Source organism: Cotesia typhae, unplaced genomic scaffold (assembly GCF_013202065.1).
Source record: "Cotesia typhae breed Kobodo isofemale line unplaced genomic scaffold, CoteBio_Ctyphae contig_4, whole genome shotgun sequence".
In the NCBI taxonomy this organism is placed as follows: domain Eukaryota; kingdom Metazoa; phylum Arthropoda; class Insecta; order Hymenoptera; family Braconidae; genus Cotesia; species Cotesia typhae.
This window is the reverse complement of record NW_027423748.1, coordinates 4,945,439-4,971,894: the sequence shown is the minus strand read 5'-3', so window position 1 is coordinate 4,971,894 and position 26,456 is coordinate 4,945,439. Positions and strand designations below refer to the sequence as shown.

The 26,456-nt window shown below is 28.6% G+C and overlaps 1 protein-coding gene across 2 annotated transcripts in view; it reads right to left on the bottom strand.

Moving 5' to 3' along the window:
- Nolo (ADAMTS-like no long nerve cord) overlaps nt 1-26,456 on the bottom strand; it is a 163,575-nt gene that overhangs the window by 93,273 nt on the left and 43,846 nt on the right. For both annotated transcript variants that reach the window (XM_074242506.1, XM_074242505.1), the window contains exon 2: nt 12,328-12,407. In XM_074242506.1, the coding sequence (XP_074098607.1) occupies nt 12,328-12,405 (78 nt within the window). In that variant the 5' untranslated portion in view covers nt 12,406-12,407. The remainder of the gene's footprint in view (nt 1-12,327; nt 12,408-26,456) is intronic.

Genomic DNA, 26,456 nt, shown 5'->3' with positions numbered 1-26,456 from the left:
AATTTAATTTCTTTTCATGAATTCGGATTATTAAACAAACATTGTTTTTTACTAATAGAAAAACATTTTTTTCTGGAAATTAAATTTTTTTTTTCAATTTTGAATTTTCTCAGAATGTTGAATTTTTCCAGCTTATCATAGAATATGAAATATATGAAAAAATTATTGTGTGTACTCAAATGAAAGTTCTCAATAAAGTGTGACATCAGGATGAGCTTATATCGTTGAAAATATCAAGAATTAAAATCGTATGCACTGCAGTTTTTTATTGTTTGAAGAAGAAATGTTGTGAAACATTTAAAATTTAAATTACTTCATAATATTTGAAATTATTTATAGAAAACTAATTGTTATGATGTGTTAATTTTTGTTTTCCAAATTTTTTCATCAAAGTATTTCAATCTTACTTTAAAAATCAGCAACACAATTTTCTTTTTATCAGAAATTGAATGAGCGTTATGAAGTGTACAATTTCAGATTATATCGGATACATATATAAAAAAAAAATATCTTAGAAAGTATCAGAAGGATTCTGCTATTAATTCAACATGCAGATTCAAAGCTGAATTGAGGAAAATAAATGTTCTTTATTATGTAATTTTAAGAAACATAATATTCTGATAAAGTTAAAAACAGAACCCAGAGATATATATATCATTTACTTATGTATTCAGACTTCTACTATACTAGTATAATACTTGCATGCTCACGAAATTCGTCCTGTGCTGTTTAGCTGAGCAAATATTTCTTCATTTCCCTCCAGATTTATCCTCGTGACTATAGTGAATAGTAGTAAAACAGCATTATGAGTTCAGAACATCCTGAGAATCGAAAACGATCCTAGCACGTGCCTTCAATTTAAATTAAGCTATAGAATTATTCTTTTAACGTCTATGATGCTTGATTGACCTTTGATTACTATTCTGTTAACTCTTCGGCTAATTTGCATTTGGCTTTATGCAACCAATAAAAACATGATATTTTCTTCATTTATACCTTTTTTTACACTAGACTCTTCAAATATAAAAAGAAACCATCTTAGTCTCAAATAAAAATTTGAATCGACAATGAAATGATAAAAAAAGTTATCGTTTTTAAGTTTTTCCTCTTAAGCGAGACATATCTGCTGCATTAAAATAGTGCAAATGATGAATTATTCAGTTCCTTTGGTTGACATTTGAATCGATAAAAATATGCAATGTTTTTTTTTTTCCGTTATCTGCGCCCACTTTATCTCTTTGACCTTATGAATAAGCTTTGAAAATGCCAACAAGCTCGGATTAAATAAATTTTAGTTGCAATATTCTTTTTTTATCCATTCATTTAAAAGATTTTCTTATTTGAGAAATGATAAATTCTTAATCAAGTAATCCTTTTAATTTCCGGTCAATTAATCCAACAGCGTTTCTGGTGCAGAATTATCAACTACTTTAAAAAAGTTTTTAAACTTTTTACTTCTTCACTAAGAAAACTGTTAATTTTGCATTGTAAATCAAGCACTGAGGAAAAAACTAACTGAAAATTAAACTGTTAATCGTATATTTGCTTAATTAATAAAATTAATCGTAGTTATAAAAACTGCGGATAAATCTTACAAGAATTTTTCTTTATTCTTTAAACTACTGAAGAATAAGTGTGTAAAAACTCGAGATATGCTTAAGGTATAAGTTGGTAAAAAAAAGTTATGCGTTTTCTTGTAGTTCTCAGAAAGAAATAAAGAAAGAAAGAAAGGAGAAACAAATGAAGAAAGAAAATAGAAGGAAAATAAATTTAAAGGCGCCGAGACGGCGTCCCAAGTCGTATCTTATGTACACGGCGGGTGTGCGTCGAAAATCAAAAAGCTTAGAGTTAAGTTCTAAATGCAGTTTCTTATTCCTTAAGTATTTCTTCTGTATTTTCCTTCTTTCCCATTAAATAACATCCGATACATTGAATTCGCATACATTATTTATACTTGAACTTTTATGTCAATAAAATAAAATTCCTTCCACAAAACTATGAATTGTTGGTTTATACACTAATAGAGTAATTTATAAACTGTCAATTAATTAATTTATTTAGAACAATTTATTGAATAATAAATTTACTAACAATTAACAAATATTTATTAACAGTTAACAACCATATTTAGAACTGAATATGTTATACTTTCAATATTCCATTAATAACTTACAACAATAAAATGAAATATTTTTTAATCCATTATTATCTCTGTTTAATGTATATTTATAGGGTATAAATATTTCATGCATATTAGGGTGTGCCAAAATGTAACTTCCGTGAAGAACCTTTTAAAATTGGAATTTTGAGTTCCGCTTTTAACAGGGGATGTGTTTGGGCATTTCCTGAGATATTTTGAGATGAGACGATAAATTTGATTTTCATAGAATTTTTGATCAGGAGTTTAGTTTGGGCATTTCCGTTGAAAATTCAAAATTTGGTCGGAAGTGCCAAATTGAATCTCCTGTTAAAAATTCTGTGAAAGTCAAATAATTTCTCTTACCTCGAAATTATTAGAAGTTAATAAAGCTCATTCAATATTAACAAGTTCTTCTATCAATGCAAACAAATATATTTTTTGGGATAATTAATTAAATTTTTATGGTAAAAAATCGCTCCTAATAAGGAATATGAAATAAAACTACAATGTTGCAGTTCAAAAATGACAGGGTTTAACGTTATTTTTGACGTTTTCGTGACCAGAACGCGAGTTACCCTATACCAGCCGCGACTGGTACCGCTCGATTGTAGATTGATTATGAAGCCGCCTGACAAGCAAGCTTATACTTTATTAAGTTTGTCCATAGTTGTTGCACGATTATAATATTTAAAATAGCAGAGTAAACAGTATCTCTTGATCATTTTATTTATGTTACTTGTAATATGTCATTGTTCGATTATGAAATCTTTACATCCAAGAAAAAATTTATAAAATGGGTACCCTGTCGTGTTCAGGAAGAAGAAAATAACTTCACTTACTGCTTCTATACCCAAGTAATATTAAATTAAACTTGCTTCGATGCAATAATGTAAAGCAATGATATTTTTAATATATATTCAAATTTATTGCGTTAAATAAAAAAAAATTTATAACCATTCCAGTTCTTAAGATACTCGAAAAAATTTTACCAAAAATTGAAAAGTTCAAAAACAAATCAGGATTGTTCAATAAATTAAATGCTAAATGATGGTCAAATGCAGTAATTTTCTTATAAATGCTATAATCATTCCTTATAGAATTAATGCAAAAAAACATGTTAAAATCGAAACTCATACAGTAGAAAACTAAAAAAACAAAATAGTTCAAATAAATATTTTTAGATATTTATTGGCAGTTAATAGTATGAATCTTTGGAAAATAATCAAGTTATTTAAATTTTGAGTCTTATAACTTGAATAATTTAGTCAAGCATTGAAATAATGAATACTAATATTATATTAGTATAGTATATTTATAGTAAGGTTTTACTTAAGCCCAATGTTTAAGTCGTCTCGATTCAGCTTAGTTATAATTAATAAGACATTAATTTCTTATTTGAAGCAAAGTAATGATTTTTTGATGGAATATCAAGCTATTCTTAGGTTTCGATCTTGTCGGTTTCGAAGCTTCAAGACTGTAATTCATATGTATGAGTGTGTCGGTCTCCTGTCAGTTACACCTTCTATCTGCACGCGATCTCCTGCATAGCGTTTATAATATCCGGTACTTTACCAGAATGTTAAGATACAATTACTAATTGATTGTTCACATGGAAGTTAATATCATTGTAGCATGTAAAGTTTACAACAGCTTTTAAGCAAGTTCATTGATTTACAGCACCAATGTTTGATATGTTTCTATGTATCTTATACTATCCATTAATATTGTAAGACTCTTAGTGTGATGGATTAAAGCGTACTTTACTATCAACATTTTTTTCGTCTTTTCTCTTTATCTATCTTTATTTGGTTATTTTTCTAATTAATTAGTTACATTGAAATATCAATTCAGATCGCAAATAATTAACTCGCTGTCTTTACATTGTATATATTAGGTACCGGCGGGTAATAAGGCCTAGCTAAGGGAGATTTTGAAAAAAATCGAAAATATTGCATTTAATTATTGCAATGTATCATTAATTTTTAAATTAATACATTAGCCATAAAATATAATGGAGTAATGGTAATTTACACCATAAACAAACTCAAAATTAAATTTTTTAAAAAACCTTGCGAATAGGCCTTATTTTATTACAGTAGGGTAATATGGCCTGCGGGTTATACATACTGGAAATAGTTATACTATCCTTGATAAAATTGGTATTAGAGATCAATCATCACTTAAATTGAGCAACAATACTTTTTAAGATGTTGATAAAAATTAGAACAATAATTTTAAATTATTAAATATAAAATTATAAAAAATGTTTACCAATTACTCAAATCGTTTTTTAAGAATTCTTCTGCGTTACTTTAGTATACGACGGATAATGAAATATAGAAGACAAGGAACGTTGTATCGAGACTCTATAAGCTTGTAGCGACATTTCTAAGCTGGACGCTTCTACTTAGGGAAGTCTTTAGCGGAGGCGGTTATTTTAAATAGCATTTCTATCACTTAGGCCTTATTGCCCGCGGGTAATTTAATCGATAGACAAAATGCTATCAATTTTCTTTACATATATGTTAATACATTTTTTTTTCTTCACGCATGAGCGTTATAATTTCCGCTGGTGCTCAGTTGAGTGAGTGAAAGAATTGCTGAAAAATATTTGAAATCAAAATAACGTAAATAGTCAAGAATAACTAATTTCCTTTCTGTCCGATTCATTTCATGAATAATCAGTGGGAAATATTTTTTACAAATAGTCGAATAATCATTAAGAATATTGCACTTTTGAGTTTTTAAGACTTTTAATTTTTTGCTTTCTTTTGTAAGTAAAAGATTTTTGTATTTTATAACATTATGTTAAAAAATCATTAACTGATTGGGCAATCTTCGAAAGCAAAATAGTACGAATGTAGAAAAAAATTTAATTAAAAATGATGTTTATTGAATAAGCCAATACTATAAAAGGATCAAAGGTTTCTTTTATAATATCAGTTTCAACCTCGAGGTTATTTAATAAGCTCCACTATGTGCGGTTGCATTGTTTGAAGGTAATATGTAAATTTTGAAACAGAAATATTTGTATCTAGACTAAACAGTTTTTTTTAATTAAATAAATTCTTGATGTAGATATTTTTTGAGCTCTTTATTTTATAAAGAATTGTAATTTTCAGCAATTTTAAAAATTGGAGTAAAATTCAAAATTTCACATTTCAAATTTTTATCAGGATAAAAGATTATAATTATTTTCTTTTGGACTTTCTTTATTTTGAATTCTTGTTTCCGAAGAAATTTATGCTATCATGCGATTCTAGGCATTTAATTGTTCACGCCAGTCTATTATAAAAGTTCGTAATGACTGAGCCTCAATTAATTTACTCAAAGAATTGTCTTTGGAATAGGAATTTTTTTGCGTTTGAGGTGTAAAACATTTCATGTAATTACGCTGGAAAAGTTATAAGGCTTTACGTTTTTCTACAACTATCATTGCCCTCTACAACTCAAGTATTCAGAATGTTAAATTGCTTGTTACTAATAATAAAAAGCATCATTTCTTACCTCCATATTTCAAGATTACTGAAAAGTCTTCCTTTTTTATCTTCCTATATAATATTTGTTTCTTTAACAATAATTTTTCAAACTTTATCCTTTTTGCTCTTGTACAAAAGTCTAATCGTTTACTTTTGTATTTGATCCCCTAGTTTAGCCACCCTTGATGTTCGTAATACTGTAGTAGAGACATACCGGCGCCAGACTCCGGATATATGTGTTCACGATGTATAAAGAGAAATAGAAAACAGGTCAGTAGACGACAGATAACAGGATATAGGGGCAAAATCTTTGGCATAGTAAAGTTACGAGGGTGTGGTTAATTTAACTTAGTAAAAAAGTTATTTTGTGAGAGTACAAAAATTCATAGAATTTTCTTATCATACTTATGTGCTTTATTGTATTTTCAATTACTATTTTCATTATCTAGGATGAGTTTGTGATTCAAAAATACATTTTTAATATTTTATGCCAGAAATACACCCAGGTCAAAAAATTTGATCTGTTTTAGGATAAATGAAATTTTTAATATTTTTCATTCAATATAACTATGTAAATAAAATTTTGTCGTACCAATATTCAGAGACGCTTCTTTAATTGAAAAAACTGCGTCGAATGTCGCCAAGTAAATCAAAATCGAACGAGTCGTTCAAAAATTATAGCCATTTAAAAATTTCTAAGTAATCGTTTTTTTGATAGTACATTTAAATTTTTGAGCTCGAAGAGCTTCAAAATCAACCGATATGGAGTTTTTCAAGCGTTTCAAGCTCGAAAAAAGTAGGAAGTTCTAGGGATGGCCTGCCGGTTAACCTTTTTTTTAGATTGTTTCTAAAAATGTGTACGTTAATTATTAATCAAAAATTAGTTTAGCAATTGATTAAACGTTTTCAAACCGTATGAAAACATTTTTTTCAAGTGCAATATCGAATGAAGAATAATTACTTTTGATATTTATGTACAAAATTAAGGATTCTTACAGACTTAAGTGCCGTCATGAGTCTGAGATTATGAAGTGTACCTAAAGATACTGAATAGATTATTATAATTGATGTTTTTATTAAGTTTCTTTTCATAACTCTTCTGAAAAAGCCAAAATAAAATTTACGAAACGTAGTATGAAATAATAATTTACTAACAATGAACTAACTGATCCAATATTACTCAGAATGTTAAATTAAGTTGTTACAATCATGATTGATTTTTTTTTTGCTTTAATAAAAAATAAAATGACGATAGTAACTGTTGTATATATATTAGCAAACTTTGCCTTGCATAATTATACTAATTACAGGTTACTATTCTATTAGCATCTTCAAAACTAATAGAAACTAATTTTATGGTAAGTTAAAGTTTCAGTAGATGAAGCGATGCAGTAGCTACAAAAGGAACCAGCTTGTAATTTGTTGAGGTGAAAAGAACAAAAAAGTAGACAACTTATTGCTATGTAGACAGTAACTGAGACGAGCACTTTACATTGCGATAGATGAGTCTTTATGGAGTAAAGAATAGAGGTGAAAAACAAGTAACTGGCTTTTAAGTCAGTCGAATGTACTTCGCTTGTATAGTTCATCATGCACGTATGCGTATAGGAGTGTGTCATTTTCAAAAATCAAGTTCGCATCAGATCTCTACGTTTTAAAGTCCTATGAAGCGATTTTGACTATTTCTACGAGGATGTCCCTTCGCGTGTGTGCACGTTCTGAACGGCTTGACCGATTGAAACAGGGTTGTCAGCGTTTGAAAGAATTTCATTAATGAATTTGCAATTGCCGTTTAAATTTCTTATCAGTTTGAATCAATTCGGCCCGATAGATTTACAGAAATCTCAAAAGTAAAATTTTCAAAAAAATGTTTTTGTGGAATAACTTTTTAATTAGGGTATCGATCGATTCCAAAAACTAATCAGCGCTTAACTTCAAAACATAACATTGATTGCATCAAACCACGTGAAAATTAATTCATTCGTTAAAGCAAAACCATTGTTGAAAAATTTGGAAAAAAGTATTTTATTTTTTATTACCTCGAAATTTCTTTCCGGATCGTTTACCGAGCGTTTTGAACTCATAAATAGCGGAAAGTTCTAGGGGTGGACTTCAAGGTCAACCGTTTTTCAGATTTTTTTAATTTATAGTAATACTTTGTATATATTATTATTTAAGTGATTGCTCTTTATATTATGAATGATTTGAAGTGTATAGTTTTTATAGTAAAAAAAAAGAAGGTACATCATCAAAAAAAGTCTTCTAGAACTTGTAATTAATCTTTCATTTGAAGCTAATTTAGTAGTTTGGAAGTTAAATAAAATAATTTTATTTATAAATATAATTAAAAAATATATGTTGCAAAGCCAAAGATAAGAGAAACCAGAAACTTTGAATATATATCTAATTTGTAACCTATTTCATCCTTTACAAAAATACCCTCCCACGGAATGTCTTAAGGGGGTATTCTAGTCTAGAATTTCAAAAAAATCGATTTTTTTTTCATATTTTCAAAGTTTAACTATCTAAGAATATGTGTACGAAAGGATTTTTGAAAATTCGAATTATTTTCGGAGATATAGGCATTTTACTGACCCGGTCTCCAAACTGGTTAGGCACGGTATAATCGGACAAAAGGCATTAGGGATTCTCCGTCTACCTGAATCCCCTTTCTCAGTAAACCTTTTGTTCCTTTATATATATATATATATATATATATATATATATATATATGTGTGTGTGTGTGTGTGTGTCCTTTATGTTATACAGTGTTCACTAACATCCAGTTGCTGGCAGTTAAATCTTAACCTCAAAAACACGTGGACGTATGTGAAGTGTAGCAAAGCATAAATATTTTGTGAGTGTTAATTAAAATTGTAATAAATAAAATGGATAAAAAATCTACATCGGAAAGGATTACGCGTGCTGATTGCCCAAAAAAACGACGGTTTCACGGCAATCGGCACACTGTCGAAGAAAGTACCAGTTTTACTAGTTCATCAGCAGCAAAGCTAAGTAAATCAATGAATGAAGAGTTTATAATTGAAAATAATTACGGGTACTGTATTTTGGAGTTTTTCACTGTTTTTTCGGCAATTTCTTCTTTAGTTCTGTGTACAAATTGCAAGAAAGAGATTAAATTTTCTAGAACGGCTCAACGTGGAATAGGTTTTAAAATTGCATTACAATGTAGTTGTGAGAGTATACAATATATATCATCATGCCCATTGATTGAAAAATCCTTTGAAGTGAACCGAAAAGTGATATTTGCTATGCGGTTTTTAGGAGTTGGCAGAGAAGGAATTAATATCTTCTGTAATTTGATGGATATTTGTCAAGGGTTATCAATCGGGACTTACTACGCTTCTATGAAAAATATATATATATAGCCGCATCTGCTGTTTATAATCTCGTTATTTCCAAAGCTGTGAAAGAAGAAAAAGATTTAATTTCAGCTTGTGATCCAAATGCCAACCCAACGGAGTTTACAGTTTCTGGTAATGGGACTTGGAAAAAAAGAGGTTTTAATTCTTTATTTGGAGTTACCACACTTGTAGCAAAAAATTGCAAGAAAGTGGTTGATACGGTTGTCAAATCCAGTTTTTGTCAAGGCTGTAATTTTTGGAAGAATAAAAAAAAATCAGATATTCTAGCGTATAATGATTGGTATGAAGATCATGAAGAAGTTTGTACCATTAATCACAAAGGAAGTGCAGGCAAAATGGAAGTAGATGCAGTTGTGGAGATGTTTTGTCGATCAGTTGAAAAACACGGCGTTATATACGTGAAATTAGGTTCAGAAACTCAGAACAATAATGAGTCTCTAAACTCGTTGATTTGGACTTTCGCGCCGAAACATATTCATTCCGGATCTCAGGTGATTGAAATAGCAACATTTATCGCTGTTTGCATTTTCAATGACGGTTTCTTTCCGATTTTAAAAATGATGACCCTTATGGGGATGCAAATTGGGCCAGAAACTCATTCATTTGCTGTGAGACGGGACAACGCAAGGATTGAACGATCTGAGATACGTACATCCAACGCTTCAAAGGAGGCTAGAACTGCTCGATTGGAAGAGAGAAACGCAGAAAATAGTTTTTTTGAAGTAGAAGAAGGTCCAATGTATGAAGCAGGAATGGCAGATTAAAAAAAAAGTAAGTATAACATATCATTTTATGACTTTGACAGCGAAAAACTTCACGCGAAACTTTAAACGCGTTTTTCTCAGAACATACTTTTTCAATCATCTTCCCACGATTTCTCGAGTTCTACTGGACCGATTCACTTGAAATTTTCAGAGAGTCTTCTTTATAGACCTATCTATAGCCCGAACTAGGATAATCCCCAAATTCCAATTTTTACTATTTTTAAAAAATTCGAGAAACTCAAAAAAACAGTAAAAAAAAAAAACTTTTTTTTCAAACAGTCGCCATTTTGTCAAAAAAATTTTTTTTTACTAATCGCTAGTTCGGGCTATAGCGACATCACTGTAGATTAATAATCTTTTTTTTTCTTTCATTTCAGATGACTAGGAGGGTTGAACTCGTGGGAAGACTCAGGTGCCAATTTTTTAAACCCCCACTTCATCAGCCGCCATTTTTTTGAATTTTTCACTTTTTTTTTTTTTTTATTTTTTTTGTATTTTAAAAACATTAATAAACAAGTGATAAAAAAATGGATGGTAAAAATATTTATTGTTTTTTTTTTACGGCACTTTAAAAATGACCTAAAATTCACTGTTCTAGACTAGAATATCCCCTTAACATACAACCCGAAGAAAAAATACCAATTTAATTGAAAAAGAAATACTTTTCTCTATAATAATTATGCGAAAAAATGTGTGATGCCTTGAAAAACTTTTTAAAGCTACATATTCAAGACAGAACCTTTGCAAAGTTTTTTTTTAATTACAAAGCTTTTTAATGTAAACAAAATAATCCTACGTAAAGTCACTTGTTATATAAATAAACCATTTAATACATAAATAGAGGGCATGATTAAGTTTAAATGACGTATTTGTAGGAGGTTAAACTATTTAAATCATGAAAAAAGTAAATAATAAAAAATCATAAAATGATAAGATTCAGCAATAAAACAAGTGATAAATTTAAAGAGTAAACTTTTGAAAGTAGACTAATTTAGTGTTGAACACTACGTGACGTTATTTGCATGCAACATGAAGGAGAACGTACGAAAAAAGCACAAAGTAGAGAAGCACTAGTCGATATATTAACAGGAAAGTCAAGTTTCATAGCAAAATTCTTGAAGGAGATAGTTCGTACTCATTTGAATACGGCAGCAGTTAGTCGTGTTTATGCTACATAATATTTGGACAAATGATTACAAAGTATATTACATTTTTCATTGCTAAGCACAAACTCTTGCAATTTATCATTTGTGTATATCAAGTATGCTCTTTAAAATTTATACATAAATTTTGTACTATGACTAAACAAATCTATATTTTAAGATCATATAAATTGTTCAAAAATTTAAATTTAAATCATAATTCATTGGATACAAACTATGGAACTGTTAATGAGAAAAACATTGTATTTTTCTGTAACAGAAAAAATGTGTATTATTTTCAACAACTGATTCGAGAAAAATATAGGAAAAAATTTTTTATGGTTATTAAAAATGTTTATTTCTATTATTCTAATTTTTGACAGAGTAACTATTGTAAAATTTCTCAACCAAAAAAATTTAAGAGAGCCTGTTTGAAATACAAGTAGCTCTTTAAGAATAACTGCACATCGACGTATACGTTCAATTAAGAAAATACATATTTAAAAAGAACGAAATTTTTTTGGACCGTAAAAATTTATTTAAAATATGAAAAATTAGTCTATATATTGTTTTGACGTTTTTTAAATGGTTTATCACGAAGTTGAGCTGATGTTAAGACATTTCGATTCAAACATAAGTATACCTTTTCATTTGTTATTAAACGGTTTGTTATTGATTCATTTAATATTTTCTATCTTGAATAAGTAAAATAAAAAAAGTTAACAAACAGTATGTTTTATTATTAAATGAAACAAAATAAAAAGTACTTTAACGAATGAATTTTCTGCCTAGTTTGCGGTATAAGAATAACCTCTTCTCTCGAGATATATATGGGATGATGTAACTAGTCGTTCGACAATCCCTTTTGAGATATTTCCTCTTTTTTCTTTTCTCGATCTCTCTATTCAGTACATCCTCTATTCGCATGGTTGACGTCCTAGTACTCTTTTAGGCGCCACGTCGGCTGCCTCTCAACAACATCCCTACCACCTATATACTATCGACTAGACTCTAGTCACTAGAGCTAGAGGTCGATACTCTATGCTCATCTTCCCGCCAATGTCGTGCTTGAACATCGCTGGCTTTCTTTCTGTCCAACGCTTTTTTTTCTTCTTATTCTTTTTATTTCCCGCGGGTACGCCAAAACTTTTTCTGACAAATATCATGGGATTTGTTATCGTATTGTCTTTTATTTGACTGCTGATATAGGAAATAATGCTAGTGATTTGTTATTTCTTACCAACACTTTGAAAAATTGACAAATATTTCTTATCTATTTTATCGGTATTATATTTACAATAATGTTTATCGCATTATTTGGTCGATAATTTAGTGAAGAAAATTTTTTTATGTCCTACAATGGTAAAATTATTTTAATCTCGATAGATGTGGAATAAAGTATGAAAATCAGCTTACCAAAAGTTGGAAAAAATACATGTTGATGCAGTATCTGCGTTTTGTATTGATCCAGGTGTCGGACGATAAATATATCATTTCTGTAACACAAATAACAACATATACGTGAATAATATTCTATAGCTATACTAATATATACAGTATATATGCAGAGTTTATAATTTTACACTATTTTTAGAGAAAGGAAGAATCTTACTTTCAAATTTAAGTAAAAAATTACAATCTAACTCTTCTAATTTTCAATTAGACTAAAAATTTCGAATAAATAAAAAACACATCTTCATCAAACTAACAAGTAGAAAATAAATTTAAATAATTATTGCTAACAGCCGAACCCTTCTTTTTCTCGCGTCGCACTCACTGCGAGAAACAGTACTATCCTTTTTGCACTTATGGTTATAAAGCTATTGCAGTTTTATGTTTTTCTTTTGAACAAACGAGAATTTAGAAAAAAACGCTCTGCTACGAAATAGATAATTAAAAAATCTATTACGCAGCAGAGCGTTTGTTTTTTTTTTTTTTCAAAATTCTCCTGTGGGGGCATATCTTCCACCCACTCCTGAGTAATATTATTATTTATGATTATTCAGTTACCAATTATTATTATTTCATTATTATTATTATTATATTATTTAGTTATTACTATTTATAATTGTTTAATCATTACTATTCGTTAGTTATAGTGCATTAAATAATATAGTTAATATTTTATTATTTAAGTTGAAGTTTTTCTACAACGCTATTATGTTTAGGAGATAAATATAAAGCTGCAATCGTAGGGACCGGTTGTTAATTAACAATTCATTAATATCGCTCACTTGAGTCATTTTCATGTGATGTGACAAAAAAAATTTATGCTAAAAATTTATGTAGTTATACTCTCTTAAGAGAAATCAGTGGAATTTCACTGATTCCAACCAATAAATAAAAATTTCTAATATACTTCGTTAAATATCTAATTTTCTGTAATTTTTACAATTAAAATAAAACATCAAAACACGTTTTTGAGGAATTTTTTAAATATTAATAAATCATTTTATAGATGTTAATAAATCGTTTATTAAATAGTAATAAATATTTGGTTAGCACAAAAAAATAGCTGCTAATAAATGATTTATTAACTGTTAATAAATATTTGTTAAGGACCTTTTCTCTAATAAATCATTTATTTAATATTAACAAATCTTTTTAAATACAAAAAAAATCCTTCTATCAGTGTAATCATTATTGAAATCCTGTTAATTCAACATAACTAGTACAGATTGTATAAGCTGAAATTTGAAAAATTATTCCACATTTTGAAAGGTTGCTCATTTGTTGTCCGCAAAGTGGACAGGTTCAGCTAGTAAATTTATAAATTTTCGCATACTTAATTAGATTTTACGCTTCGTAGAGTTAAATATAATCGAACCGTTGCAACTTGCAGATAATTCATTTTCACAGGGTACAAATTAGTCCAATTACAAATGGAATATTGAATTTTTTAATTTTTAATTATTTACGCACCAGCATGAATTTACATTTCACTATACGAAACATTAATTTTTTAATAAAACTGAAATACGGTGTGTATTGAAATCATTTTATTTTTATAGAATAAAATTTTCAACATTTGCTTGATAAAAAAAAAAAAAAAAAAAAAAAAATAGTTTATATAAACAGAATTCTACAAAACGCAAATTTTCAAGTTTTTGGAGTGTATGAATATAGCATTAACAACTGTTTACTCAGCGACAGTTGATCAAAGTAACAAAAGCACTGACTATACATACATGCATTTTCATATTCACATGCAAGTAATGTTTACACTTGTTGGTTTAAAGGTTATTATATAATATATGTTATTCTCTTCTCTAACAACCTTCCGGTCAAATTAATTGTTTGTTTTAATTTCTTACGTCCCCTTTTAGTGCGAGTATGTGTGTGGAATTTAACTATACGATAACATTTGACAACATGTATGTTTGTTTTAAAACTTTTCTAAAGAATATTTTTGAACGTATCTTTGTGCGTTAAATTATAAATAGTGAACGGTACTGCTATTTATTCATTTATATTTGAAAGGAATTAGAAAAATCTTGACATATAAATAATTTTGAAGTGCAATTCATTGTTATTATAGAAGGATAAAAAAAAATTTTTTTTTTTTTTTATTGAATAAGCTTTATCATTTTCATTAATACTAATGAGTAAAAATAAAATTAAATGGTCTAGAAATTGATGGAAAATAAAAATGATAACTAACCGATAACAGATGAGTTTGATTATTTTCATATTAAAAGTGTTTTAAAAAAGTTTAGAGGGGATCAATATGATAAGAAAATTCTTAAAACGTGAGTTCTACTTAAAAGTTTTCAACAAAATAGGTTTAATAAAAATATAAAGTTAAAAGTTAAAGATGTTTCGTATATTATTAATACTCTCCAATACTTTTGCAAAGAGATTTTATTTAACAAGTACATTAACATTAATCCCACTTGGTTGAAATATCTAACCTAAATTTTGTCATTAATTTTAAATTGCGGGATTTTGAAACATCGATAATGTGCGCATTTTACTGAGAATAAATTTAAAACTTGTACGAAGAAAATAGAAGAGGAAGAGATAGACGCAATGTAAAAAAGCCTTAGATGTTTTTTTAAACTTTTTTTTCATAGATAAAGTTTAAGTGCACAAGTGAGACTATTTCACTCCTTAGGGAGAAATTTTGTCTTAGTTAAGACAATCTTCGCAGGTTAACGTGAATCGAGTTACCAGAACGAATTAATTGTTGTGACTATCGAATATGCTTTTGTTGCTCGTTAATTGATCTGCTATTTTTTTTATCAACTTGAACATTCAGGAATTAGTTTATTGAAACTTGTAAAAAGGAGATTTCGTATCGTTTGATCTTAATTTTTTTTATGGCATTAGACGAAATTTTTTTGAGCGTTCAAAAAATTATAGCGTTCAAAAAAAGTTATAATTAAATAAAGTTAGGACGTGTGTTATAGACACTACGGATAATAATTTAGTAAATCTCTGAATAAAATTGAATATGTTTTAATTAATAATTTTGCAGCGTGAATGCTGGATAGCATCTATAAACATGTACAGTTTTTTGGTTTGTCGTGTCAAATTTCTGTAGGAACAGAGAAAAAATAAAATTTAAAAATGAGGACAAAAATACTGTAAAAAAAAATAATTAAAAAATAAAAAAAACAAGAACTAGTATACCTGTCTCTATTTTAACCAACCACTCGTCGATGGTGTATACTGAGAGAGTTGGTCGTTGCAGCAAAGTTTTTTCCAATAGACCCAATTAAACCCTCGGCTGAGAGATATATTCATCGCAAAGCGGAACGAAAGTATCAACGAATAGTTTTTCGAGGTTTTTTCTCAGTGATGCCCATCATTAACCGATGAGCGAAGCTTTTTTTTACCATTATTTTTTCTATAGAAAAAAATGTTTATTTTTTTGAAGATAAAACTTTCAGGCGTATCATCAAACAAATTATTAAATATTTGAATATATAAAACAGTTTTTATTTATGAATAATTTTCATGATTATTATTAGTATGAAATGAATTTTTTTATAAAACAGTTGAAGATAAAAAGAACATAATTTAATGATTGTAATCCATGCAATTAAGAAAATTCGATCTCCGGTGTATTTATATTATAAAATTTAATTTAAATTTAGTATCATCAAAAATGTCTTGATCTGAATTTGTACCTTTTCAAGGTTTCATATGGTTTTCAGTTCACATAAATTTGGTTTTCGCGTTACATGTCATTTATTTATTCATTTATTTTCTCTTATACGCGTGAAAATGGTTATATCTATATTTTAAAATGGGTTTTTAAAGTGAAATTGGTACTGTGACAGGGCAATTTAAATTCTTAAATTGCCACTGCTATTTCGAGAATTGGTAAACCTGGAACAGTGCTGAGTGTCTGGTCTCGAAGCATTTTGTGTTGGTACCATGGACGAAAAGTGTGGGGTAATCGGGGTCCACTGCGGTCTGGCAGCCTGTCGACAGATGAGTTGAGTAGTTGGCTTGCGAGCAGTCCAGTAAGGCGCATTTTGGAAGCAAAAGAAATCGTCATAAATTTGTTTGATCATTTTTGTAAAAATTTCGTATTATTAAAGACTCATTCATCTTCGTAAGGTTTTGATTTTTGTTTCGTATTTAATTTTATTCTGGTAAAGAGTAAATTGAACAATCCTTAAGATCATTTGTAATTTTATAGCTTGAGTCGAGTCACAGTTTTAAGTTGCCAAATTTTTTCAAGGCTATAGGGTGCCACGTTGTGTAAAATCCTTTGTTTTTTTTGCTACGTATCTAAATTATATTTTTCGGTTATTTATCATTAATATAGTTTTGCCAAATTTTCTAGTTAAATTAAATTATTAATTTCTGCTAAATTAATAAAATAAATTTCAAACACTAATCCTTGTCGTTTTGTTTTGCATCAACCTTATTTCAACCAAACTTTTATCTAAAGTGATCAGGTATTGGGATGTGGCACACTTTGCGAGAGTGAACTATAGCAAAAAGAACCTTGGTTCCAAGAGGCGCAAAACACTGAGCATTCGACCAGGAGGTCACTTTACCTGACCAAGGGTTACCGGTTTCAGTACTATCAAAAAGGCCATAACATCAATTTGTCTTTTCAACATTTTATATATTTTTTGACGATAGTCAATTTTATGTTATTTTTTGGAGGAGTTTTGAATACTTTGTTGGTTCTGTAAGTTTGTGCCAGTCACATTTTTAATTAAATGACCGGTAATTGATTCTGTCACAGCAATATTATTTTTCATATCTGTTTTAAAAGTACTCAAATTATGTATCTTGTAATTAAAAATATCGAAAAATCATTAAATTCAAGTTCTTATATTCATAATTCGTGAATCTCGGCAGTCACGTAGTAACTGCAGATTGCTAGTCTATAAAATTTAAAATAAATGGAAAGAAACAGAACATAAGAATTGATTTTTCTCAACTAGACTGATCTTACTTATTCATTTAATAGTTTAAGTAATCAGTAGACGGCAGATCACTTGTAGTCAATCGAATATTTTAATAATTCTACGAATTGACAGATAGATTATAATTCAGTAAACTTTCAAGATGTCTCGCTAACTTGATAATCATTACTTAAAAAAAAAAAAAAAAAAGAAAAACATAGTTGATTAGAACAAATCATAAAATAAGTTTTTGGACATCCAAGTCTTGAACTTTGTTGATCTGAATAGCGAAAATTACATCATAATTACCATTTTAAAGTCTTACACAGAAAAAACTGAATAATAAAATTTACTTAGAATCAGGTTAGTTTTGTGTTTCCAATAATCTATTGTACAGAGTACAGTTGAGCCAACCGTTTTTTTTTTTTTTTTTTTTTAGAGGTTACCGATTTTTTAGGTTGAATCTACCGAAGAATATCGGTTGAGTCAATGCCAATCGATAGACGCTACCGATTATTTTTTCCGTGGACTATCCTCTAGATAGCAACATACGTATCGCTATAGTATAGCAGTATCGTGAGATACCTCGCATAAAACTTTTTTTCCAGTGTATGTAATTATTGAATTGTAACATTTAAATAATAAATGTCATAAATGAAATTGTAGAAATCACAATTTTACAGTTTTAAATAATATATTATTACCAATTGATAACTATTTATTATAAATCAGTTATCATTTATTATAGTGTAATTTAATTAAATAAAATAGTAACGGTGGAGTATACTTCTGATTTATTAATTTTTACGATCTACTACTGTAAGTTTTATCCAAAAAAAGAAACTAGGAAGAAAAAGTCGAATACTATGGAGCTAATTATACAAAATGTGTTAGTGAACTTTACAATTCATCTATTGTTAAAATTGACAGTCGGTTTTTTAAAAGAAATTTTCGGGAGGGAGAGATATAGGAGGTTGGACTCAGTGGTACCTTTGCAGTAACCGAAAATAGAATTCGGAATTCTCGACCTTTCCGGGGATCGAACCCCGAACTCTTAGGTGGTAGCCAGAGACTCTTCCTCTAAGCTATCCTACTATTGATGTCCTTCAGCATTTACATAAGCTTGCAGTCCAGCGCTGTGCACGGCCATCACTCACACTAATTGAAAAACATTCCAATTCAACTATTGTAAGATTTGTTATACTTCTATTGGAAAGACACAGAGGCAGAATCGGAAATTTTAATCTCTTACTTTTTACAATAGTAATATTGTATTTTTTCTAATCGCATTTAATAGAATAGTTTGGTGAGATTACGATAGTAAGTTGTAAAATTTCGTGAATAAATAGTAAATTTTCTTCTAAAATATTTGACAATTAATAATAATGAAAGTATAGTCCAGCTTTACAATAGTTGTATCGTAAATTTTTTTCCGTGTAGTTTTGTGCGTTTACAATAAACTCTCTGAGCTATTACTAGTATATGTATGTGAGAAAGGTATAAAAAGTAAATTAACATAAAACTAAAATTTAAATAAGAACATTAGTTAAGACTTTGATGTTTAGTATTTATTCCCGGAAAAAAGTAAACTGTATTATTCACTCGGATTTCGGTTAGTTTTTATAGTTTCAAACAGTACAGCGGACATCGGGGTGGCAAAAATGTAAATATTACAGAACTTAATGTAGAAAGTATAAAAGCCACAATTTATAATTTAATATCCAAAATAAGTAATTAGTAGGTGTCACTATAGTAAATAACGACTCTTTTATCTTTAAAAATTACAGTTTCAAACAGTAAAAATTGCCATTTCAATATATAGTTCATATTATGAAGAGAAGGGGAACTCAGATGAAAGAGAAGGGGGTCTCACTCTGGGAGAATTTAATATTTCAAACAGTAAAAATTATACTTTTAAAATATACATTTTACCAGTCTAAGCAAGTCAATAATTACAGTTTGATTTTTAGCGTTGCGTTTAAAATTTACCATTTTACTTTGTAAATATTGACGTTGCTTGTATTAGAAATTTACTAACTTTATTCTATACTTTTTACATATCATAACATCATTTTTTAGGTACGAAATGATAAATATTAAATTCTAAACTCTTAATTATTATACTTTAACATTTTAGACATTTACATGGCGAATATTACTGTTTGAAATAGTATTTTCTTCCAGGTAAAGAGTAAATTGTAAGGTTTAAATTGTAAATATTACAATTTTACAATGTGAATAGTAAAATCATGATTTTACTGTTTGAAGTGGTAATTTTTAGCAGTTGATCATTACTTATTATAAATCGACTGTTATTTATTACAGTTTACTTTTTTCCGTGTTACTATTGGTTAATAATCATTACCGCCAAATAATTATGAATTAACACTAAAGTTTAATGGAATGATAAAAACTTGATAGAGGTAGTCTAGTTAACTCTAAAAATTTTTTGCATTATAAGTAACCAAGTATGAGGTATTCGTGGTTCAATGGCTTGAAGTTAGCTTCTCTATTCGAAAAAGTTAAAGTTAGCTTAAGTCGATGGCGGCTTACTGTATATCTTATACGGTATAATTTGTCAACTACAGTGATCCTTTTTCTACTATTAATAGGAACCTATAAGGAAGAGCATACTTTACGAGTTTTCCGGTTTGAACATCTCAGGAAATCTCAAAGAAAATGTAATAATCTCTTAAACCGACAAACTATTAATAAAGTTTAGTTATTAAATAAAAAGTCATGTTTTTCTAGATGACTATACTTTTAGGATGACGAGTATAAAAAATAATTGAATACAATAACTCATATCGCGTGTTATCAATGTTATCAACGTAAAGTGTCTACGAATTGTGCTACTACAATAGTATATAACAAGACCATCGATTTATAACCTCGACACACATGGCTCATCGTACACACTTATACACTGTATATCGCGAATCATGTTTTCTCTCGACTTACAAATCCCACTGCGGCACGTACGCTCGTTCAACTCAACCTCTCTTCTTGCTCACGCGAGCTTTTCCACGTTCATATGGCCAAGTGTAGTGCTACTATATAGTATATACTAATACCTCCTATGTATATTTCACAAACCTACATTGAATCACCAACCATACTATAACAAATCCACTGTTAATTTGGAGTTCATACTTCACTCTACTGTCAGCTTATTTTGATTTCGTTTCAACTCTCCTTCAATTATACATTTTCCATAAAACTTTCAAACTACAACACTAACAATCCTGCGATCTACTGACGTACTACGTTGAATTAACTTTATTCATTGCAATTTATAATTACTTACTAATTTTAAACAAACAATATTTTACTACATATAATTAGGATTTTCTTGTAGAGAATTTCTTACACGGAAAAAAGTAAACTGTAATATTCACTCGGATTCCGGTTAGTTTTTATAGTTTCAAACAGTAAAGCGGACATCGGGGTGGCAAAAATGTAAATATTATAGAACTTAATGTAGAAAGTATAAAAGCCACAATTTATAATTTAATATCCAAAATAAGTAATTAGTAGTTGTCACTATAGTAAATAACGACTCTTTTATCTTTAAAAATTACAGTTTCAAACAGTAAAATTTGCCATTTCAATATATAGTCTATATTATGAAGAGAAGGGGAACTCAGATGAAAGAGAAAGGGGTCTCACTCTGGGAGAATTTAATATTTCAAACAGTAAAAATTATACTTTTAAAATATACATTTTACCAGTCTAAGCAAGTCAATAATTACAGTTTGATTTTTAGCGTTGCGTTTAAAATTTACCATTTTACTTTGGAAATATTGACGTTGCTTGTATTAGAAATTTACTAACTTTATTCTATACTTTTTACATATCATAGCATCATTTTTTAGGTACGAAATGATAAATATTAAAGTCTGAATTCTTAATTATTATACTTTAACATTTTAGACATTTACATGGCGAATATTACTGTTTGAAATAGTATTTTCTTCCATGTAAAGAGCAAATTGTAAGGTTTAAATGGTAAATATTACAATGTGAATAGTAAAATAATGATTTTACTGTTTGAAGTGGTAATTTTTAGCAGTTGATCATTACTTATTATAAATCGACTGTTATTTATTACAGTTTACTTTTTTCCGTGTAGAAATGTAACTATTGTATTTGTCTTCATGACATAACTTTCGAAAAATTTTATACCCTTTTCTGATTTAGATTGTCGAGCTAAAAAATATATTTGTCACATATTTTCGGGCTTGGAAATTTATGAGACGTGTTCGAAAAACTCATCTTTTCAAAATTTTGATTTTCAATACCTCTCAAACGAATTAACCGATTCTTATAAGCTTTACGGTATTTGATGCAGTTTTTGAGAAGAATACAAAAAATAAAGATAATATTCTCTTTTACAAGCGATGTTAAGTAAAATTTTGAAGTTATGTAAAATTTCTTTTAAAGAGTTTTTTTTTAACAGTGATGTCTCTTATCTAACTAGTAAATTTCAATTCAGTTTACAGCACTGGACGATGTATTTTGACGACAAATAGATAACTTATCATCTGTCCAATGACTTTTTTGAACATTTTCTTTTTGAAATTTCTCAGAATCTACCGAGCCGAATAAATTCAAATTCAGATATAATTTAATTGTAACAAAACTTATTCGAATGCTGCAAGCTGCGATTCGATCAGTCAAATGGTTCAAAAGTTACGTTTTTAAACACAAAAATACACTCACACAGTTTCACAAGACAGATTCAGACAGATTCACAAGTTTTTTTCTGAAATTCATACTCTTTTGATTTAAATTTCCATTTACGCGATTACAACTCAAATTGCTAATTCGTTGATAGGCTTTCATTGGTAATAGATAATAAATTTTTCTGTTAACAGCTTCAGAGATGACAGGTGAATTTATTCAAATTTTCAGAAGATAAATATCAAGGCTAAATTTCGTTCAATATTATTCTTACTGTCACAGCTAAAAGAGAAACTAAGACTTGATTAATTCCGCCACTGGAAGAAAAAAAAAAAAAAAGGAATATTTTACTGTACTCCTATGTTAATATTTGAACAACCCCTGTGCCACTTAATACAGCAGACGAAAAAAAGCGGACAGCGTTCGTTTTTTCCCCAGATAATAAATAGCCACTAAGTACATTTGCGTTAGCAAGAGAGCACTGCTATTAAGATACCATTGGTTTCCGTATGTGCCTAATGTTTTACGTTGGTTCTACTAAAAGAGATTTTTTTATTCATCGCTTAATGACTATTGCTAATGAGAATTCATCATATTAACCACTTCCTTTTTTAACTTCCTGCTATGAAAACGATTTTCAAAAATCGAGTCTTCATCAGATCTTCACGATTTTAGGTCTTACACGAAAAGAACAAGATTTCACTGAATAACATTCCAGATTATACTCAGTAATATCTGTAGTGAAAAGAAATTTCAGATAGTATCTAGTATAATCCAGATTATACTGAGTGATATCTGGGTTATACTCATTGTAATTTTCCATTTCTCCCAGTAAAATCTTAGATGATATTGCTTAAGATTCCACTGGATATAATCCGAGATTGTATCCTGTAGAATTTGGATTATTTTACTAGCACCTGTGCAGTTAGCATTATCATATCGTTATGAATAGGTTAGGTCTTATTTTTTAACTTATTTTTTTTTAACTTCCACGTGAAAATCGGTTGATTCATTCAAAAGTTATTGTGGTTTAAAAATTCAAAACGTGTTTTATCAAACTCCTATCAGACTTTTGAGCTCGTAGACCTCAAAAACATTATAAGCGCAATTTTAAATGCCTAGGTATGGAATTATTGGGAAGTTGCAGGGATGGCCTTTAGGGTCAACCGTTTTCCTAATTTTTTTTACTTAACTTCGAAATTTTGCGTCAAATCGTTTTTGGGGTATGATGATTAGTTGATTCATTAAGGATATTCTGCCAGTCTTAATTTATACAGAAATGTTCTATTAGTAAAACTACTAGATTTTCGAGCTTGAATATAGTAGGACATTCCAAGGATAGCTTGCACGGTCAACCGTTTTCTGAATTTGTTTTCTGAGTTTAGTGATCTAGTGATAATTATAATTTTAACATAACAGAAATGAATTCACTTCACAATAATTGTTACGTAATAATAAAATGTAATATCATTACGCGCTCATGTGGTTGTATTATCCACATGTCAAATCAGTCATCGAGAAATACCAACAGGTGATACAGGATGTTACATTACGAGCAAAATGTCTCTAGTGGTGTAACATACTGCTGTATTGCTTTAGATAGATTTAAAAATCAAAAGGTTATTTCCGTTGTAGGAAACGTATTTTTTGGTATGGTTATTGTTATGCTTTATTTTGTTTGTAATTGGTAACTGTAGCATCTATATTTAAGAAATTTGATAGTAATTTTAAGTCCATTGTTCATGTTTTATACAATACAATAAAATGATACCCTCGTTTAAATAGAATAGTCGAAATTTACTTTGTTCGAACAATTATACATCAAATTGTTTATTAAAAATTTTTAATAGATGCAAAAAAAAAATCACAGACATAATAACAATTTTGGTACACATTATATGGAGTAACAAAAGCAAATCCTCATGAAATCGGAAAAAATGTCAGTTATAAATTTCAACAAAATTGTTATTTTATTACTAATTGGAACTCAATTCATGAAAGCAGACATTTACTTTTTAGTGACAGTTTCAATTTTTCTAGTTAAAGCATTTAATTATAGGATTTTCTGAAATTTTAAATGACTACCATTATTCAACTAACTGTCAGATTTAGATTATCTGAGAGCTAAATCAAGGATACCACTTGAAAAATGAAAGCACCAAGTTTCAATGGAATCTGATACGAAATGTAAAGCTATTGAGATAACAAGGAGTATTATATCTCAAATATATAAATAGAAACTTCGGAATCAATATTATTTCTGCAATCTATACTTAACCTAATGGAGACATATTTCTTCAATAATGGAGAAAAAAAAGTAATTAAAACTGTTTCAAAGAAAAATAATTAAAGTAACAAAAGTAGTGACATCTACAATCACTTAAAGGTACTATATAATTTGGACACATTTCATAAAATTTAACAAAATTATTCTATTTTTCATTGAGTTAAAAAATCATACATGCTTTTTTACTTATTATATGACTGTTATCACTCGACTCTTTTTAATTAATGATAAAATTTTCATACTTTTTATTCAGTTATAAAGAGCTATAGAAACCTACAAAAGTAACTTTTGACCATTCACCATTTGTGGGTAGCATACCCGTGGAAAATTTTTCTGATATAGCCATTTGTGGGATGATTTGGTTATTTCAGGCTATATACGAGAATAAAAAATGATTTTTGCATACAATTTTCCAATTTTATCCAGGAATCCGCCTGTCAATAACTGCGTCATATTGAAATAAAATTGGTTTATGTAGTTGGTTAATCTCAAAACCAAATCCAGATAAGCTTCAAGATAAGCTTTAAACACTTAAAAGTTTACTCTTACATAAAGAAACTATTCAGCGATCATACGCCTTCTGTTGAAGAGTTTAAACACTACTTTTGGTCGAAAAAGTATACTGAGTATTATATAAATTTGAGATTCATAGTTTAACAATTATCTCACTTGCAATATTGATCTACAAGCTATAAGAAATTGTTGATTAACTAATGCATAAATTAATGAAAAATCGCGATAAAAAATTTTTGCTGACAGATTATTATTTATTTTTCTATTTTTTCAATTTAAAATTTTAATATTTTATATTTTTAAATAATATTTTTTGTTAAAAGGTACCAAGGGGGCGTGGCTTCCGGATACCCGAGCACCTGTTTTAGAGTGTATTTTCAGTCCTCTGTAAAAATTATAAATATTTATCCTACAATACCTGGAGCTAGGACTTTTTTTTAGGAAATTTCCTCCACTTTTTGGAACTTTTTTTAAATTTTGGATATCTCAAATAGTTTTTGAGATATTAGCAAAAAACTAAACCCCCTTTTTTTTTTAGTTAATTTTTTATAACTTTCGTAATTTTTGTGAGCGCAACTTCAAATTTTTCAAAAAATTTCTACATGTGATAATGAATCGAATGACACCTCAATCATATTTTTCGGACTCTTCGAAAAAATTTTGACCTAAAAGGCACTTGTTGACTAGACTATATACCAAGATATATAAAAAATTATCAAGCCATATTTACACATGATATATCCATACCAGAAAATTTTTTACGAATATATTTAATTCCAAGAGTGTTTTTACTTGGAAGTGACAGTACTGTAAAAGTATTTATAAATTGGTGACAGCTTAAAATTTAAATCCTCCTATTCCGATTAATTTACCTCCTTTACAAAATGCAATGTTATTTATTAGCTATCACACTTTTTGTATTTTTTAGGATCTTAAAAAAGAACAAAATGTCGATGACCAAACTCGAGATCGATCAACATAACGTAGTACCTATAGTTTAACAAATAAATACACACGACTTTTCAAAAGTAGGGTATAAAGAACGTGAGTTAAAATTTCATTCAAACCCCACATCACTGGCTGTCAATTAAATATAATACTTTTTCAACTGTAACAAAGAATATAGACGCAGTAGGTTTCTTATAAAGACGCCAAAGACTTGTTATTTCTAGGTTCTGTTCAATGAATCAAGGACACACTTTTAAAGCAACCCATTTGGCGCTTATGTTAGAAGAAAAAAAGAAAAGAAGTGTTCGTTTTAACAAAAAGGACATTGGTAAATGTTTCGAACATTTATAAAATTTCACATGAAAGTAGATCCACTGAAGTATAAGCAAAAATTGTTACTCAATGATGCATAAAATTTTCTAATTGGTTTCATGAACTACGTTTAGGAAGTATTCAAGTGCTTTAAGAAATTTTAACTGAACAGGGTCACGTATAAACATATTAAATTTTCCGAATGGAGGTGCTGTTGTAAATTTCCGACGGAGAACACATCATCCCTGAAATTCACTTCTTATAAAAGGTAAATTGTAATAAAATAAAAATCATTTCTTTGACTATTAAGAGGAGCTTTTCCGATATTAATTTTTGGTTTAATAAACGATGTAGTATACTAAACCACTCCTTGTTTAAAACAATTTTTTAATTGACGGACACATTTATAGCAAAATTAAAAAATAGTAATA